Source organism: Protopterus annectens, chromosome 1.part1, assembly GCF_019279795.1.
Source record: "Protopterus annectens isolate FY-2018-M chromosome 1.part1, PAN1.0, whole genome shotgun sequence".
Classification (NCBI taxonomy): Eukaryota; Metazoa; Chordata; order Ceratodontiformes; family Protopteridae; genus Protopterus; species Protopterus annectens.
The window spans coordinates 1,346,364,337-1,346,385,724 of NC_056726.1; the positions used below are offsets into that span (position 1 = coordinate 1,346,364,337).

The 21,388-nt window shown below is 40.3% G+C and overlaps 1 protein-coding gene across 3 annotated transcripts in view; it reads right to left on the bottom strand.

The window, feature by feature from the left end:
* LOXHD1 (lipoxygenase homology PLAT domains 1) overlaps positions 1 to 21,388 on the bottom strand; it is a 2,432,812-nt gene that overhangs the window by 1,012,995 nt on the left and 1,398,429 nt on the right. For all 3 annotated transcript variants that reach the window (XM_044082024.1, XM_044082018.1, XM_044082011.1), the window contains one exon: positions 18,548 to 18,681. In XM_044082024.1, the coding sequence (XP_043937959.1) occupies positions 18,548 to 18,681 (134 nt within the window). The remainder of the gene's footprint in view (positions 1 to 18,547; positions 18,682 to 21,388) is intronic.

A 21,388-nucleotide genomic window follows, 5' to 3' on the forward strand; every position in this document is an offset into this window, starting at 1 on the left:
AAAACTAACACATAATCAAGGCAAACATAAATCAGCATCTGGCTTAATCTAGACCCCCCATACTCATTCCAGAGACTGAGATATATCAGTATTTATCAGCATATTAGCCGAATGCAGGAGAAAGTTGCAATGGTTTGTGAGGGAAGGGGGGTGGATTAATGTCAGAAATGCAGGCATTCTTGGTAAATGCATGAATTACTTGCAAGGTTTTGGAATGTATTAGAGCCAAGCAAATAAAACAATGATGTAGGTAACCTTATATGCCTGGATACACATCAATTCAGCTTTGTACAATTTAGATGCACTCCTCAACCTGGCTGAGTTCTCTGAAAGAGTTACTGAGGCCATGGATAAGGCGAATCCAGTCTCACTTCTTATCTAGGCATTGCCAAGGCCTCAGACACCATCCCTCATGCTGGGATTATTGACAAACTCTCCAAACTCAGCATTAACTGATGCATAGTTCACTGCATTGGCTGCCTGTTGGAACTCATTCCATTAAGATTTGGGAGCATTTGCTCTAGACAGAAAAATATCAGTAGTAGTATGCCACAAGGGTTTGTCCTGAGTCCCCTCCTTTTTATTATATATGTCTGTGGCAAAAAAGCTGATATCAAGAGACACTGGATAACCAAGTTTGCTGATGATGGCAAATCTGGCATCACTATTGCTTACCATATAGATAACACTCTACTTAAATTTGGCACAGTCGTCAAGGACTTGGAGATATATGTTGAGCACAGACTCTTCATTGACCACCATGTGTTTTAGGTGACAAGACTATCCTTCTACCTTGAAGAGCTTATCCTTTGTGGCATCTCCTCAAGGTCCAAAGAAGATATAATTGTACTTTACTCATCCCTTATTAGGCCTGTTATTGAATTCAATGCACCTTTCAGCATCACCAAGCACCTAAACCAGCTTGAAATACCTCAGTGTTTCCTCACCAAAAAGTTTTCAGGTCTCAGTACCCTTAGTTAATCTGATAGACCAAAAGCTTGTCAATCTGCTCAGTTTCATACAGAATCCTGATGGGTGATCTTTGCTTAGCTTTCTGTGCTATGAATGACCTTCACTCTTTGAACTCCTTTACTTTAATAGAACAAGTAGTAAAGGAAACACCCATTCTAGAGTTCTAAACCTATACTATCACATCTACAAGACATGCTGGCATAACAGTCACTTAATCCCATGTATACCCCATTTCAGGAATAAACTGTCCTTATCTATCCAGCAGAATACTTCTCTAACAACCTTTAAAACTAGTCTGAATGACAGGATGGGTGACTGCAAACTTTCACCAGGAATTTGTGGAGAAACTCTACTTAAAGGGGGATACTGTTAGTTTCCCACCAGTACTGCATGATGTGGGTGAACTTACTGATGGTTACTTTTAGCTGTAAGCTCAGTAAGAACCTATGAAGAGTTGGCAGGTGGAGAACAGGAGGAGCAGTAAGAAGCACCAGAAAATAAAACGGATTTCCCAGTGACTGGTGGGTAGGGGTAGGGGAGGCGACCAGATGACTGGGTATTAGTACAGTGTTCACTGATGAGTAACAGGCCCCACTCAGATGTATACAGCATGAGACAGAAGAATGTGTCTCCACAGAGTTTTAACAGTATTCTTATTCCAGCCTCTCTGGGAGCCCTGTAATGTTCATCCCTTGATATCAACATCGGGGTTTAAATGTGCTTTGATTCCACTTAACCTGACAAAAATGATATTTTTTGGCTTCCCTGGTAAACATTATTTTTTTACTGCTCTTTCATCCAATACCTTGTTTAGTTTGTAGTGATTATAGCAGTAGAGGGATGTGTTATCTGTTTCTGCAAGTATCTCTAGAGACTAGATGACAGTATTTAAATGCTTAGAGAGAGAGAGAGAGAGAGAGAGAGAGAGAGACAGAGATATAATTGATTTCCTTGTCACTTGTAAGGATATTGCACCTGGAAGAGACACACATGCACTACTAAGCACTACTAAGTATTAGACCACACCTGGGGACCCAACTGGAAAAGCTTTACTTTCCTGAGCTTTACTGGAAAAGCTCACTGAGTCTCTGCCATAGACTACTGTAAGGGGAAAGGTTAATTTATTTTTGCTTTCTTATAATTTAAATTGGTTCACTGCTTTCTTCTACTTCGAATATTGTGGTGTAATTTCTTTATACAGTTTTAGTTGCATTTTGCATGTTTAAACTGGGAAAGACACCCCCTGGTGCTGTCCACCCTGGTGCTGTTGTGTTTTTAAATTCAACTGTTTCTAGTTGCGTGCCCCCTTATGTTAATTTTACCACATATTTCCTTCCCTCTCTTCTTTCATTGGCTATTGTCATTAAGCACAAGATTATAATTTTATGAAGTCACTTCCCTTCAGCTATTTAAATTTATTAGCCATCCCGCTATATTCCATAGAGCTAGAATACTAAGTGCACACCCCCTTCCAATCTATCTTGCTCTTTTAAAATTAGTGGCTTTTCCCTCCGATTGTTAAAACTTGAGAAACCCCTTCTTTCATATCTACCTGCTTAGTGCATGCTGAACGCTCAGGATATTAACCCATCTTTTCCATCTTACCTTTAAACATTGCAGCATCTAGTCCAAGACCACCCATTACTTAAAGCCTTACATTCTACCTCTCAGCAGCCATCTTGGGATTAGTGTTTTGATACTGTGAGAGAAGGAGCATATGGACATTATTTTCTGGATATTGCTGATCATCAGAAAGCCTAATAACTGTTTTATAGCTGCCAGCTTAGAATCCGTGCTTATAGTTTGCTCCTGGTGAGAGAAGGAGCAGCGAGCATTGATTCCTGACTGTCTTGGACTGGGCTGTGAGTGTCTGTGTGAGACCTTCCTGAATGGTCTGGTTGCTATTCAAGGCATCTACCATGATCATAGGATCGTAAGATCATAGGATCACAGGAGGATACTAGGCTATTAACCCAGAGGTCATTTCAAGCCTAGCCATTTCATCCCAATGCAATATCATAGATGCTCTAGTCAATACTCAGGATTGAATTTAGTAATGACTGCCCATGCTCAGGAGAGTTGTGTGCGCCAGCCCTGATACAAATTTATGGTGCCCCATCCACTTGTCCAGGTTCCTTTTCAACAGTGTCATAGAGGTGCTCTGCTTCACATGAATTGGCAGCCTATTCTAAAGATGTGGCAGTCTCTGGGAGTCAAATCTGTCCCTCCAGCACATCCTAGTCAGATTTAGGTCCCTGGAACAGGTAGCTCTAGTCCTGTATGATTTACGGATGTGCAGCAAATTCATTAGGTTTAGGTCAGAGATTGCTTTGTAAGCCAGGCATAAATCTTCCCTAAGAAGTCTATACTATACTGAGCATAATGACAGGGACTTTAGTTGGTCTGTGTAAGTCACGTGCTGGAGTTCCTTGATCTTCTTAGTCAGATCTGAGGTCTCTCCAATTTCTGCAGGTACTTGGTATGGTATATGCTGAAAGGGGCATTATACTCAATTATAGGCCTGATTAGTGATGAGTATAGAGGGGTTATAACCTTCTTTACTACAGTAGATACATGGTGGTCAAAGTTAGGTCACAGTCGACTTCTGATCCCAGATCTCTTACCACTTCGTAGGTACATAGGGTGATGTTAATTTGATAGTTTGAAGGGAGGTTGTTTGTACTGAAGGGAATGACAACGCATTTTGTTGTATTCAGTTTGAGGCCATGACCAAGACACCAGTCTTTGGTCTGCGTGAGGCCCTCCTAAAGTATACTAACATCATTTGGGGATTCAATAATTGTACCCAGTTTGCAGTCATCCAGAAACTTGGTCAGTCACAGCCCCTTAGTTTTAGCCTGAACTTCTGAGAAGTATATACTAAACAGTAGGGGGCCCAGCACTAATCCTTGTGGCACCCCACTGATGACAGGTCTGCTGATTGATGTGGAGTCATGTATTTTGATATTGTGTGACTGCTTTGCAAGTCAGTTGGCAACCCATCTTACAACAAAGGGGTTTACATTCATGTTGCTAAGTTTATTGGCAATGTCTGAGTGTGGGCTTGTGTTAAAGGCCATTGCCAAGTTGAGGTATGCTGTGTGCACAGATTTGCCCTCATCAATGGCCCTGGTAAAATTTTTGAAGAAATCCATCAGGTTTAATAGGCAGAATCTGCCCTTGCCAAAGCCAAATCAGGTCAGATCCAGGGTTTGGAAGTCACCTATGTCTTTATTTATGAGGTCCATAATGATACATTCCATGGATTTACAGATGAGGCTGGTCAGAGTTATTGGTCTATAATTCCCTGGGTATGTTGCTAAGCCACCTTTGTGGAGGGGAATAACTGTTGCTGTTCTCCATTCCGCAAGAAGAAAGCCTGTGGTTGGGCTGTGATTGAATAGGGTACTTAATGGTGATGCTAGTTCATGTTTTAGTTTGTTTAGAAGACAGCCTGGAATACCGTCTGGTCCCAGAAAGGCTGTGTTTTTTACCTTAGGCAAGGCTTTAAAGACCTGCTCTTTGGATATGTAGGGTGGGGGAAGTTGGGGGCAAGGTCTGTGATGAGCTTGGAGGGGATAAGGGATTGAAATTTTTGCCAAATCTGTCCGCTTGAAGTTTGCCATCTATGAGGGATCAGTGTGTGTGATACCAATAGTCACTAGTTCTGCACATGCTTGGGTCCTACCCTTTAGGCTGTGTATGTAGCTATAAAAGGTCTTATGGTTATCCTTGGCTTAGAGGATTCAACATGTTGTCAAATTTGCCTGTTGAGGGTGATGACAGTGTTTTTCCATTGTTGGAGCCTCACATTAGTTTTCTTAGACAGCAACTTAGACAGCAACTTTTTGTGTTTTTTATAAAGTTTGTTGATAATGGATGCATCCAGGACAGCTTGTTTTTACTTGGGGCTCTGGTTTTGATTCTCTCTGGAACAGCCAAGTCTATACACTTATACAAGTGATTGTACATGGCTTTAGTGTAAGCTTTGGTGTAGTTATGACTTCCAGCTGGGGGTGGGGCTTAGAATGCATTTATACCTTCCCCTAGGAGGGTATAGTTTGCTTTTGTGAAGTTTTTTAGTCTGACTTCACTCTTTGTGAGTTGCGGTTTTACTGCCAGTTTGAAGGTGACTGGTTTGTGGTTAGATTTAAATAATGACAGTCTGACAGTTGTGCTTTTGCATCTGTTTGTCATGTTAGTGAGGACCAGATCTAGTATATTTGTTCCTCTTGTTAAGATCTAGTATGTTTGTTACTCTTGTTGAAGTTTCAACAATTTGCTCCAGGGCATTTGAGTTATCAACGTCAAGGAACGTTTATGCTAGTGAGTTAGGGATAAAGTAGGTTTCTCATTTGATGGTGGGCTATTTGAAATCCCCCATGACCATTGTGTTTGGCAATATTTGGATTGACTCCAGTTTGCTCAAGTAGGCCTCATGGCATCATGATCCATGGAGGTGGATCTATAACTAGCTATGACTTGAATGGAGATCTTACCCACAGTAATCTGAACATGGAGTAATTCCATGGAGTTGTCCAGTCTAACTAGTCAAGAGGTGAATTTATCTCTGATATAGATAGAAACACTATCTCCTTTGGTTCTCACACAATTGTTTTGCAGATTGAAGGTGTGGAAGGGATTGTAGCCTTACAAGGCTCAGGTATTCTCTGAGGCCTTGAACCAGGTATTTGTGACTGCACAGACATCTACATCCTCCAGTGATAGAAGTGCTTGCAGGGTGTGCAGTTTTTTGTTTAAGGTCCTAATGTTTAATGGCATAACCCTTATTTTGTTATGGTTGGCAATTTTACCAGCAATTTTGTTTTTGAGACCTTGTCTAAAAAGGCACTAAGGGGGAAGCAAGAGGCTTTGATATCAGCCAAAAACCTAGTGGTGCCAGGTGCAAACTGTCTCTGGCAAAGCAGTGAGATTTGTCAACAATGTCATCCCAGGCTGACAGATACTGGATCCCTTTTGAATGACACCAAAAACTAACCCAATTATTGAAATCCATCATTTTTTGTTTATACTGTGGCATCACTCTAGGTGAGGGTAATATGCTGCTAAAGGCTAGGGAGATACCTGTCTTGGACACATACTCAGAGAGCTAAATCATGTCTCTCTTCATATTGTCCAGTGAGGTACATCTCAGATCCTTCACTCCAACATGAACTATGACAGAGTCATAATGGTACTTGTTGCCAAGAGACTTGACTGTACATGTGATTTGATGAATCCTGGCACAGACAGGAAGCTGACTGTGACTTTATCCTTATCTAAGCTGGTGAATGGGACATCTGTATGCCTCATTGTGGAGTCTCCAATGATAAGAAAATTTGTTTTTTGGGTGTTATGCCTTAAGGGTTGGTAGGTGAGACAATAGTGTTCTTGTGTGTCTTGAGTGCTGTGGGAGCTGTGTTAGTTGTAGCAGTCTTTTGTTTTGGAGGTGTTTCAGTAAGTTTTTTGAGGGAACCTACAAGTATGTAGATTTATGTGTTGGATGTGTATTATGTGTATGAGTAGTGGTACTATGTGCATGAGTAATGCTGAGTGAGTTGACAACCTCTTCAGCATTACTGTTTTGAGTGTGAGAGAGCAGGGATTCAAGATTTCTGGTGAGGATACATTTCTCACACTCTGTTCTAGAGTGAAAAAATAGTAGATGGTTGTCCTTGTACATGAGGCAGTTGCTACACTGCCTCAGGAGACCCAAATCAACAAGGCTGGCAGGAGAAACAAGGGTAGTCCAACTGTCCATAATGTTAGATTTGATGAAGTGTTATCACAAAGGAGGTGCTTTCAGGACTGACCTAAGAGTTGCTCTGTTAATGGAGTTTTTGCTTGTGGGTTTATAGGTGACAGCTCACTAGCAATACTTCTTAGACTGGAGATGTAGTAAAGATGAGGACTACACTAATGCACTACAGGTTTATCTAAGGGGAAAAACTGTTGAAACTATCTGTCCAGCTATGGCGCACAATTGCACGGCGGTGAGAGGTGCTGCACAATGTGCAAACAAGTAGAAACCCAGGGCTTAAATACAAGAAGCTAAAAACTTTAAAAAAAAAAAAAAGAAAAAACTCAAAAGAACCAATGAGGATGCTTACTCCAAGTCCTAGACGACTGCTTTTCACTAGACAGGTTGTGATCAGCAAACTTCTGTCACAAGGGTGCAGAAGGGCCCCTTTCAATCAAAGATGGCTTGGCAAATGTTCTCAGAATTCAACAGCTACTACAAACAGACCCAGATGTAGCAAATCTGCATGTAGTGTAGCTAGTATACTACAGCTACTAGCTACACTAATTTAGGCAGAAAACACTAAACAATGTTTTAAACAGCAGAAAAGCAGCAGTGAGACATAAAACATGTTTTAAAGAGCAGAAAAACAGCAAGGAGACACTAAATAATGTTTTAAACAGCAAACAAATCAGTTATTTAAAACACTGCTTGGCAGGAAAACAGAGCCAACAAAACATGCTTTGCAAACAGTGAAAAGTAGCAACAATTACTTTGCAAACAGTGAAAATACAAAAAAGCTTTGCAAACAGTGAAAATAGCAACAAAATATGATTTAACAGGCACAGTAAGGCATATAAATGCAGTACAAACACTGCAGTTTAGTTTACAGTATTAAAATACAGTATTAAATAAGCAGAACACAATAAAAAAGTGCAGCAAATATTATAATCAAGGAAATAAACAGGCAACTTATGGTTTTTAAGAAGCTCAGAAGCCTCTAGTCATCTGGTATCTCAGCTCAGAGTTGTGGCTGGTAGCCCACTTCAGTTCAGCTTGGTTCAAACAAGCACAAACTTGCTCAAATGTGGGGTGTAAATACCAGAAGCTAAAAATTTAATAAAACTTTAAAAAAATCAAAAGAACCAATAAGGGTGCTTACTCCAAGTCCTAGACCAATCACCCTTCACCAGACAAGTTCCAATCAGCACACTTCTCTCGCAATTAGTTTGCTGTGACAAGCACTGCCACTGAATTTGCAAACAAGATACTCCTGACATTACTTTATATTCTCACTGCAATCATCTAATCAATAAAAAAGGGCCCAATGCTATGGATATTAACTTTCCCACTATCTCCATTAGCAGTTTGGTGGATATGGGCATCCTGAGGCAATGTAGTAATTCCCTCATGTTTACTGACAACCAGCTAATTCTCAAATAAACTGATAAGATATGTGAGAGATGTATTCACACAATGTCACTGGAGGTAATGTTCTCACATAAATGCACTCATAATGTCAAGCAGTTTGTCAGTTGACATGCTGCACCCATTACACAGGACAAAGCAGACACATAGACCCACATATGTTGAGGCACTTAAATGTAACTTTCTTAAACCCCAAATGACCTCCTAGATGAAGTACACATAAATACAACCCCATTTCATGGAGTCTACGTGTAAGCCCATAAAGAAAGCCGACACATAATCCAAGATTCTGGTCATCAGAGACTCCACTGTGAGACATACTTATGTCCCTCTCACCAGGCTGAGTAAGTAGAAAGCCACAGTCAGTTATTTATCAGGGACCAGGATCCATCACATTATGCATGCATTTAAGTCATTGGTCCACAAGTACCAATATGACTCAGTCATAGTCCATGTGGGTGTAAATGACTTGAGATGGACCTCCCTAGACCATCTGAAGACAGCCATCAAGAGACTCCTGGAATATGTGTCCTAGGCTGGTATGAACATAGCATTTAGCAACATTTTATCTTTTCCAAGGATGATGCCACAATACAAACAGAAAATGACTGAATTTAATAACCGGATTAGTTCCTGCCGTCATTCTAAGGGGGTGCAATATTTGTCAGCATGGAAGTAGATAGTCAGCAGACCACGCTGCTTTGTCAGGGATGGTCTGCATCTCTCCCCTGTAAGTTTTTGAATATTAGGTAAAATATTCTCCTCCCTCATACTGCCTTTTTTAGGCAATGCCAAACTAAAAGTACTTCTGACATAGCAAATCAAAATCAAGAAAATCTAAAGGCATTACAGCTCAATGCTAGGAGTCTAAACAAGAAACTCTCTGTCTCTCTACAAGCTTTCCTCACCCTAAAGGATGCTGATGTCTGTGCAGATACTGAAACATGGTTTAAAACCACAGACAGTACTGTGGCAGTAGAATGTTATAATGCCTTCCACACATTTAGATCAGCTACTACACAGACAAGGACTACAGCGGAAGTGTCTTGATTTACATCAAAGATAGATATACCTCAAGGCTGTTCAAACAGGATGATGCTCTTGAGTTTCTCTACATTCAAATCATCATAAGTAAAATTCAATAACACTTCTGTCTAAGATATAAGTCCCCCTCTATGACACAGGAAACCCACAACCTGTATTTAAGCTTAATGGAAACAGTCACCATCCAAACCAATACTATATTCATGGGTGGCTTTAATTATCCCACTGTTAACTGGGAATCATATATGACAACAACTGGAGGCAGCACAGTGGCACACAGATAGTGTTGTCACCTCAGATAGGAGGTTCCCTGGTTTGATTCTTGGCTGGGATGCCTTCTATGTGGAGTCAGCATGTCCTCTCTTTGTTCATGTGGGTTTCTCCTGGTGCTCAGGTTTCCTTCCACATTCCAAAGACAAGGAGTAGGTGGATTGGACAGTCTATATCAACCATTACATGTGAGTGTGTGGAGTTTATGGTGTAGAAGAACAACTGAAGCAAGGCTAGCCACTTTGTGGTGCTAGATGATTGTCACTGGTGAAGTGACACCCTGATCCCATGTGCAAAAATAGGAAAAATGGATTATGGATGGATATACAACACCAAATGTACAGGCACAGAGATTCCCAGATTTTGTAAACAGAAACTCCCTGAACCAGTTTGTCAATATGCCATTTAGAGGTGCAAACATACTGGATATGGTCTTCACTAATATGGGAGAGTGCTATACACCCCCTAGTGTAATGTCTTTTCTGGCAAGCTCAGATGACAAAACAGCCTCCTTTGAAGTAAAAATAAAGCCTGGAATCCCAGCTAACCCTGGAATGTTCAGGAACTACTGTAAGACTAACTTCCTGCTATTAAGTCATAACTTGGCAAAATGTCAAGCCCAGATGCAGAACAGTTCACAGAAACCCTGTACAAGCATGTTAATAGCTGCACAGAGGCAGCTGTATCCACATGGAATAAGCAGAGAGCTAACTCAAAAAACATGTCATCCTGGTGGAATCATAACATCAACAGGTTGTATACAGAAGGAATAAAATCATGGCAAAAATAAGGAGATGTAGCACCCATTAATATAAAAGCACTCTCATCAAACTAAGTAAACAACTCAGAGGAAACATTAAATCTACCAAAGCCAGATTTGAGGTAAAAATGGACTCCCAGAAGAAGGAAGACTACAAGGCATTCTTTAGCTATGTCCATGACCTCAAAGGCAATATACAGTTCTGCAAAGATCTCATTTTTAATGCAACCAGCTATAATGTGCCAGAGGATATAGCAAACCTACTGGCAGACAAATTCAGTTCTAACTTTACTTATCTCTCCTCCTCAACCTCCCCTCAGGAAATATCATCAAATATAACTCACCCTACCATCACTACAGAACAAATCCTCAATGCTCTCTTCTAGGCCAAGAACAGTGCACTGATGGGCCCAGACAATATCCCAGGATGCCTTCATGACCTTTCAGGACCTCTGAAATCACTATTTAACTGTAAAATCCAAACAGGATTCATACCTAATGAATGCAAAATAGTAACAGTCATCCCTCTGTAAAAAGGTGAGCCATCTACAGACCATGAAAACTACAGACCCATAAGTCTCACTCAAACATAAAGCCATTGAAAGAATTATCATGGAAATGATCAGTAATGACATAGAAAACGAATAGGCACTGGAGCCAACCCATTTTGGTTTTGTCAAGTGCAGGTCATGCCTACTCAACCTGGTGGACTTCTTTGAGAAGGTCACCAAAGCAATGGACAAGGGCAAACAGTTCATGCTGCCTACCTTGACCAGACTAAGGCATGTGACACAATATCCCACTTGAGTATTGGTGGTAAACTCAATAGGTTCAACAACTTCACACAACAGGCATTGGTGCATAAAAAAGCTAAATCCAATAAACTCCAAAAATGCACCAGTGCTAAGGAATAAATGCAGACAACCACCAGACCACACTAGTGAAAAAATGCTTTATTGACAACAACAAGTCTTCTACTTCCTTCATGTTGACAAACTTAGGGGGTTAGGTATAAACTCTTATGTTACCCTGTGCATAGCCAACTGACTCCCACTCACAGATAGGACCAGGGCAGTTAGAATTGAGGAATACATCTCTACAAAGAGGCGACTCAAAAGCGGAGTCCCTCAAAGATTAGTCTTGGGAACGCTCGTTTTTGGCATTTACTTGTATGAAGTCAAGAACAATATCAAAGGCCTCTGGCTGACCAAATTAGCAAACAATTGAAAGTTAGGAGCAGTCATAGAATCTCCCCATTGACGCTAATGTTCTCCAGGAAGGGCTGACAAAGACAAATAACTTGTGTCAGAGCCAATGATTAAAACTTACTGTCAAGAATTAGAATTTAAATAAGGGTAACAGTATTCTCGGCCTGTCAGTGTTCTATCTTACCTGCACCTTAAAAAGAGCACACTGTATGACCATATTTCTTTACCATTAACTAACCATTATTGTTACCAACCTAGTTAGCAGCGCCACCTGGTGGCTATGCACAAAACCTTAGGATCTGGTGTATGGTTCTTCCATTACTTTACTTAATCACATAATCCCATTAGCCTGTAACCATTGTTAGCTCTATATTATGCCCATGTCTTCCAATATTAAGTAGTATACCTAATATATTTTTCTCTAAAACTGCCTACTAGTGCTTTGGTAAGCTATTACAACACCCAAACCTTGTTCCATCCCACTCCACTTTTTTTTTTCTCTAATCATTGCAATATCTGCTAAACAGGCTAATATTGTTTGACTTGCCCTTGTCTATCTTTTATTTCCACAGTGCATCCACTGCATCAGGAAATTAATCACCCACCCCTAAAACTGCAAGTTGAACTCCACTGAACAGACCATCTGAGACCAGCTATTTTAAAACTACTAGGTTATTATCTAACCCTATATCAACTTGTTAGCATGACTGGTAGGAGACCAGGTGCCACCTGCAGTTGGGCCCCCTCCTGGTAGTAGTCCCCTTCAACCTCCTTTGTCTCACTAAGACAGCTAGTCTTGTATATAGCTAGGCTACTACACTATACTGCTCTAGTACGCTCCTAGACTCCCCCTTTTATCATATGTTTTACACCCACATACATCCATATAACTGTATAATTGGCTTACTTTTCTTAAAATATTTCAGCACCCATAAATCTTATTAATTGGCTTTATCTTTACATTTGTTGAGCAAAACAATACAATTCACTTGAGAATTTCCCTTACCTACCTCACTGATTGTTTTTTGTAGACTTCTCTTTACCGGTTCTTCTCAGTGCTACCCTACTCCATTCGCCCTCGCTAACACTCAGGCTTACTCCGCTCCCCTACCCTGCCCCCATTTTCAACCCGCCCCCACTACCTCTAGATTTATACCGAAACTCTCCACCTACCTATCCCACACCAACTCCCTTACACCTTCCCACCCACATACTCCCTCCAATAATAATGACTCCTCCCCTTATCACAGACCAATCGTCATCATTACATTCAGTCTCACCATCGTCCTTATGCTTACATCAGCAAGCTACCTTACCTCCTATCACACCATACCCAATGATACTTATACACCTCTAACTAAACATACTTCCACCCACACTCCACCCATCCAGCACTATAGCCTGCACATATCCCCAACAACATTTCACCACATCACTATTCCACCTATCTCAGGAAGAATTCTCCCAACCTCTCCCAAATCTCTTATCACAAATAAGTACATAGTCATCCTATCTAAATTATTCATGCTCTTACACCACATTATAAGCCATCAACTAATCCTAGCTGGTGACGTACACTCCAACCCAGGGCCAATCCCTTGTATAAACTCCACATCTAAGCCATGTCCTACACCCAACCAAATTCCCATGAATAGATCAAAAAATAGCCTTTTACTACTAAGCTTAAATATCCATAGCATCAATAACAAAGTGCACCTACTCCATGCTTTGCAATCCACCTACTGCCCTGATATACTGTCATTAACTGAAACTTAGTTAAAGCCCACTACACCTGACACTGAGTTCCTCCCAACAGGATACAATGTACTACACCACACTAGACTGTCTAAAAAAGGGGGAGGAGTAGCATTAATTTACAAAAACAACCTACAAATTGACACCATCAATCCTCAAATCCTCCCTGTCAATAATTCAGAACTCCTTCTAGCCAAACTCAAATTTGGTGACAAAAAAAATCAGTTAATATTATCACATTACATACCACCAGGTAAGGCTATTGCCTCCCTAGAAATCCCTCCTACACTAGGTAAATGATAATCTTCCTCAAGAAACCATCATCCTAGGTGATTTTAATATTGACTGGAACACATGCTCAACTACTAACTCCACCACCCATCTTAATCTTTACAGCTTCTCCCAAATCATTCAATCTAGCACTAGACTAGGAAACAGTAAAACTAAAGAAAGTCTCCTAGACTGGATCTTAATAAATAAGGCCAACACTCCATACTGTGCAGGAGTCCTTCCAGATACCCTTAGCGACCACCAACCCACCTTCTTACTAAAATACAAAACTCAAATCAGCTCTACACCTCTATTAAAAATTACATGGAACAAGAATAACTTTAATGCATTCAACTTCATACCTGAACTAAAACACCATAACTGGAACATACTAAAAGTACTACCCCTAGAACAAGCAGTAACCCAATTCAACAATACTTTCCTGCAGATCTTAAATAGTCATGCCCCATCTCATACCAAAAAACTCAAAATTAAATCAGCCCTCTGGATCACCAAAGAGACTAAAAAAAAGATAGCACAAAGGAATAGAGCCTGGCACCTATGGACAGCGACTAAAACTCTAGCAAATAGGGTACAATTCCAAAAACTTAGAAATGAAACAAAAAAAAACTATTCTCCTAGATAAAAAGAACTATTTCCTACAACTCCAAAACAGGCATAAAAATAGCCCCAAAAAGTTCTGGGCAGTAATAAACTACTCCCTGCCAAACCCTCCACCCCATCCCCAACCACCACTACCGATATCACAGCTACAACTGACTCATTCAACGAATACTTCATAGAAACCATCTCCAAACTAGCTCCAAACCAACCCACTACTACCACCACCAATTTCCCTGAGCCTGCAGTCAGACCAAAAACAACCTTTCAGTTCCAACCCATCCCACCAACTATGTCAAAAAATTACTAACAACACTTAAACCTACCAACTTAGCAGCTGACTGCATTCCTGCAGAATACCTACAGCTGGCAGCCAATTAACTCACATACCCCATCTTCATCCTCTTAAATAGATCTATATCTGAACATACCATCCCACCAATCTGGAAAACCTCCTACATCATCCCTCTACACAAAGGTGGTACTTCCACCAACCTCTCCAACTATCGCCCAATTACCATCCTGTCGCCACTAGCACAAATACTTGAAAAATGCATACACCACCAACTCATGCCATACTTAGTTAATAACCAACTTCTCTCTCCCACACAAAATGGATTCTGCCCTGCCCACAGCACAACCAGAGCCCTCTTTCACAAACCACATCAACCAAAACAGGCACTTAGGCAAACAAACATCTGCCATTTTCTTGGACCTGTCAAAAGCCATTGACGTGGTCAACCATCCTAAATTACTCCACTCACTCACTGATCTGGGCCTTAGAAATCATGCATTAGCCTGGTTTCAGAACTACTTACAAGGAAGGCAACAAGGAGTTAGATGGGACAACAATCTATCCTCACTGCTACCCATTACTACAGGAGTCCCTCAAGGGTCCATTCTAGGACCCCTTCTATTCTCCATTTTCACTAATAATCTCCACAACATCTGCTTTGATGCAACTCTAATACAATACGCAGATGACTCAACAATCATCTGCTCAGCCAATGATCTGCATGTACTCCTCTCTTGTCACCCAAAAAGCCTTCCAATCGACCGAAGCCTGGTTTCTTAACAAAAATCTACTACTTAATCCCAAAAAAGTCCAAACTATTGCTATTCAAACCTATCAAATCCACCACTATGCCCAAATCATTTAATATTGTGTCCAGAGATGGGACTATCATCTCCCCAGATACTCACACAAAATCGCTAGGGGTTACCATTGACAACAACCTCAAATTCGATATACATATAAATCAAACCATAAAAAACATCCACAGAAAACTTGGCAGTCTCTACAAAATAGACCATTCCTAACTCAACCTGCTAGAATATCCATAGCTCAAACTCGCCTCCTCTCCACTCTGTTTTATGCTGCACCAACATCTTCACCAACCTACCCAAAACTGGAATTTCCAAGCTCAACATCTGCTACAATCAAATAGCCAAATTTGCCACCAGTGCCTCCTACCGAGCATACCACTGTCACTCACTACATCAACTTAACTGGCTTGAGTTCCCTAATCTCTTGTCATTCTATCAGCTTTCTTTTGCCCACAAACTCCTACTACTTCCAGATAAAACCCCGGCACTGTCCAACCTACTAATACACTTTGCTCGTGTGATAAAAGACTTATTAAAGTGACCAAAAGCAATAGCACAGCAAGTAATTCTCTCTTCCAAAACTACATAGGCAAAATTTGGAACTCCTTGCCTTCTGCTACTACCACTGTCAACTCTAAGGTTTCATTAAAAAAAAAACTCAAAGAACACCTAAAACACTCATGGATATGCTCCTGCTCCCCCCAGACTGACCTCCCACTCCCACCTTCTTCCCTTCTTTTTACTACCTGTCACCCCCCCCATGCAGAACAGTAACTCCTACTTGTGGTCACTCACTTCCTATCACCTACTCCAAAAGTTCAATAGTATTCTCATTCCATCCTGAACTCTACTACTAGTCACAAACTGAACCCTAACAGATCACCTAACCTCCTCTTACTTAGGCTTATCTCTGACAATGGAACTTCTGTAATCTCTTAGTAGCTTTTGTATTCTCTTTTTTTAAATTCACAACAATGTAAACTTTACTTTCTGTGTTTACCAATGTTAATTGCATTCTATGTTATTTAATCTGAGCAGCTTTTCTCCCCCGGCCTCCACTGAAAATGGACATGTATCCAGTCGGGCTCTCCCAGTCAACAAATGTAAAATAAATAAATAATAAAAGAAATGCATAATACTATCCTTCAGGAAGTCTGCCCCCCCATAATGATCAGATTGACAACACACCCCTAAGAGTTGGCCCAGTAGTTAGAGACTTGGAGACGCACATAGACAGTAATCTAGCCTTTGACCATCATGTGTCTACAGCAGTGAGGAAATCAAACAAAGGTATGGCACATAGGTCAAAGGAGGTCAATGTTCCACTGCATTTGGTATTCATCAGACCTATCATTGAATACAGTGACTCCTTTAGTATGTACCAGATACATCTAGCTATTAGAATTTCCACAGAGGTTCTTCACTAAAAAAATATAGGGGTTAAATTATGTGTCCTCTGCAGACTGCCTCAAAACCCTATCCCTGTATTCTGTCTCTTACAGGTTGTTGAGGGGAGATCTATGCCTGGCTAACAAGGCATCATCAGACCACACTCTGATGGACCTCCTGCATATCCAGAAAGCAAACAGTACCAAAATCACCCATTTTAAATACTTAAACTTTGCTTGCAGTATAAATAGGACCTGCTGGAGAGACAAGTATGTGTTTCAGAGATTACTCCTTCTCTGTAACAGCCTTACCATCCATGGGAAGCACTAATTCATCCCTGGTTTGGCACCTGCACCTCTAATGGACACAGGTAGGCTGTAAGTGCTTCATCTTTCATGCCCTGCTTACACTTATCAAGGTAACAGAACTTGTCAGAGATTTGGGATGAATGGCTTAGCTTAAAAAGGCCCTGCTTGTCATTAGCCTAGTACACACCTATGAACCTACGAAGCTATGAACAGGAGTCAGTCTACACTAGAGCAACAAGACAGACAGCCATCCTAATATAAGCAGTAGGGCTCATACATTAAGTACTTTATAATGCAGGGCAGATCTTAACTCTCTGAATCAATTTTACTACATCTACCAAAATGAAACAAAACCCAGTATATTAAGCCACCTAACGACAGGAAGTCATTTCTGCAACGGCACTTTTATTTTATAACTAAGCTTTTTATATATAACTGGAGTGTTTTTTTCTTAACAATAGCGGGAATCAAACTGTGTACCCTTGTCTTTGGGTAGCAGTGATTAACAGCTCACAGACTTATCCTCGGAATTAACTGCCAGACAAAACTTTGTATTTTAGTTGTTAACTAGGTAAGCCCACTGGAAAAAAAAAGTCCCTTTTCAGGGACAACCTGGAAGCACTGTCTGGTTAAGTCACTTTCTGACAGTCACACAGTTTGCAAGTGAAAAATGATGGACTCAAACTCAGGACTACAAGATGAAGCTTTTTACCAGTTCATAGCCTTAATATTCTGATCTAGATTGTCAAGACTGACTGAAAATTATGGGAATGAAACTCAGGACTACAGGATGAAGCCCTTTGCCAGCTCATAGCTTTCGCATTCTGAGCTAAATTGTAACAGGCTTAATTATTCAATGAATCCACGAAAATTATAGTGCAGACTAGTACTTTTTATGAATGAGCTCCCAATGCCACACTGTTATTCATGTTCAGAAAATGAAATGCAAATGTGAGGAGCTGCATATTTAAAGGTCACAGCTGAAGAGCCTTCCTGCTGCTGACAACCCTGCCGGCAACCATTCAACAGTATCTCTACAATAGCTTAGAGGGACTATGAAACAGGAAGTGAGAGCTGATGCATGTCTAATTCGAGCATTCCTGGAGAGAAAAAGCAAGTATGTTTTAATCACAGTGCATTTGTGTGACCAGAAAAAAACATGGCAAATGGAGCACTAGTCAATTACAGTCCTATTACAATTCACGGACACTTCAGATACTATATAATTATCAGGCAAGTAGTTATTCATCTGGCAGTTTAACATAAAGGTTTAAGGCTCTCAGCTGCAAGTTCCATCCCTTGGTCTTCAGTTGGAATTGCAGAATATCATATTATAAACCGTGTTATTCTGAGCAAGTCTCTTAACAGGACAGTGCTCCTGGGTCAACCCTGAAAAGAGACACTTGTGAGCTTGTAAGCTTACTGATCTAACAAATGAATACAATAAAATATTAGTAGAGTAGTAGATGTCCCTCTCTTTTTGAGATACTACAATGAGACATTCAAGAGTTAGAGACTCAGAGTCAATAACTTTATGTACATAATATATAGTCACAAATACAGTGAGACAGTGCTGAGACATCCATACTGCCTAGGAAGGTGTACACCTTTTTAAAAGCCATTGTGTGATGGTGAATCTCTTGCATTCTTCTGTTACAACTACAGCTATACTGACCTGACGTCTTCCTTAGTATCAACAATCTCTACTCGGTCCAGGAACCAAGCTGAATTGCTCTTGGAGTTATCATGTCGAATACGCAATTTTCGTAATGGCCCCAAGTCAACAGCTTTGATTATAAATTTGTCCTCCTGTAGTAATAAATACAGAAGTACTCAGTTTAATGCTATGCCATTGCTAGCAGTGTGATCTTAGTTACATTTATTTAAAATGCATTTTTGATGGATAGGTGGCATAATCTGAGTTTGCACTGTTACAACTCAGGAATAAGAAACAATTCACTTACCTGCCAAACACACTACTTACTTCATACCTGTGTTTTTTAAAAACAAATTTAAGCAATGATAGTCTAATCACAAGTCAATAAAACCTTCCAGCTATTCGACTGCCTTGATGATAACCAGTTTGTCATTATGAAGCTTAAAACAAGAAGGCTGGACACAAATTCAATATGTTTTCTAATTTTTGAATGAACATATTATCTTTTAAAGAAATACATTTTATAGTGCTTAGTAATGGTCAGAAGAATGGATTTAGAGTGGAAAAATTAAAGCAAGTACCCCACCTGCTGCTCAGTTCTTTCTCATCTTAATTGTCAGACACACACACATACACACAAACACACACACACACACACACACACACACACACACACACACACACACACACACACACACACACACACACACACACACACACACACACACACGTATAGAGAGAGAGAGAGTGAGCAGTATAAATATATTAGTAGGCAGCAATAAAGCAAGTTTGCATTCCTTTTCCAGGATTCAGGCCTCCTTACTGAGGGACTCTTCATAAAGTTGCAGCCCCCCACAAAATAACCACAGACAGAGAAATCCCCCATTACTGAGCAATGCATTGACATCATTCCAAACCGTGGCACACTGATAACCCACAACCAAATTAAGCACTTTTAAAGAAGGAAACACCCTTGCACTCTCCCTGCTCTACCCACTATACCCTGTTAATTGTAACTCTTAGGTCATGCAAACACAAAACAACAAAATAGTACTATGTAATAATGACTGTTTCCTCTGTTCCATGCTTGCAGGATGTCTAATTCAGCCTGTTACAATACAGAAGACAATGGTTGGTGTTGGCTTAGTTCAGGTGTTAACCTCACAGGCACAAAGCACAATTGTTAGCAACTGTCTCATTATTGGTTAGGTGTGTAATAATCTGCAGACTGACTGCCTACTATTTACTTATGGGGGTGGGAAGAAATATGCATAACGGTTAAGGTCCTTGCCTAACAGCTAGAAGATACATTTTTTCCTTAGTACTGGCATTATGGTTAAAGTCTTCACTTCACAGACACAATGTACAGGATTTGAGTTCTGATTATTGGGCTAGGCTTGTAATAGTCTTCAGACTGATTAACTAATCTTTATCTAATTTGAGTTTCAGTGCATTTTCAATAAATGTGCATTTCAAGGGAAGAGAAGTTTACTGTTATGTTGGAGGGACAGGTATGTATCTCAGAGAATTCCCATTCTCTGGAATAGACTTCCCATCCATGTGAAGCAGAGCCCTTCTTTAACCTTATTCAAGCACAACCTAGATTAGTGAATGGGAAACTGGAAATTCACCCCTGGATTGACACCTTTGTCTCTGGTGGGCAGGGGCCACTGTTAAACCATGCGCTAACTAACCTATACCCCTTAAAAAAGCTCTAAAGCACAATAACTTCTTGGATACATTTGAGTTGCAGACTAGGCTTATAAAAGCCCCAGTTCTCATTAGCCAAGTATACACCTATGAACCTATCAGTACAGTCAGTCAGCAGCATTACTAAAAAAAACAATGGCTGCAATAAGTATACAGGTTCATAGGTTTATACTAAGTCAGAGGTATGTCAACCACTTTAGGTTAGTGAATGATGACATAGAATAAGAAACCCCTGAAGCTGAATTAATAGTTCAGAAGATGATGGTAGAAGGCATAGATAATACAGAAAATACTTTATGTTACAGGGAAGAGAAACAAGGAGATGAAGAAGAAAAGCGAGGAAAAGTGAAGCCAGGAATGAATAGGGAAGACTGAAATGTGATAATGTTTTCTTTGTCATAGTTAAAAGTTTTAACAAGTAAGTCTAGGGGTGAATATGGGATGCTATCCGTTCATCTAACTACAGACTGAATGTTGCAAGGGTTTCACACTAACAGGTATATTAAGCTGGCTCCATAAGTAATGGAGGTGTTGACAATGAATTTAGCCCTTAATCAGGACTTGTCGATATTTTGTCACAGAACTAGGTCTTTGGAATGGGTTTTAACTGAGGAGTTTTGGAGACAGCAGGGTTTGATATAACTAGGAAGGCAAGACACAGATCACCACACAGGAGTCTATAGAGAACAGAAAATAAGGATAGGAGTTTTAGTCTATTTAAATAAGAGATGCTCTTTAAACCTTGGATCCTTTTGGTTATACAGTGTTATGATTTTCTAGTTGGGAAAGTTGTTAAGGGCTATACATGCCAAGTGAAACACTGTATTCCATAAGGAGTGACTAAAGGCAGAGTAAGGGAGAACTGGACTCAAATGGGGTTAGCATGAAAACCCATGACATGAAACAGAGGCAGAAGGACTTTCTAATAATACTGAAGATACGATGATTTAAGGATATCTTAATATGTGTGCGTGTGTGTGTGTGTGTGTGTGTGTGTGTGTGTGCACATAGATATGTATACACACACACACACACACACACACACATATATATATATATATATATATAAGTTCCTAATGCCAAATTAATGGAGAAGAGCTGCACTCATTCTTCTCTATGATGGAGGTCCTTGCATAGACCAAGCAATTA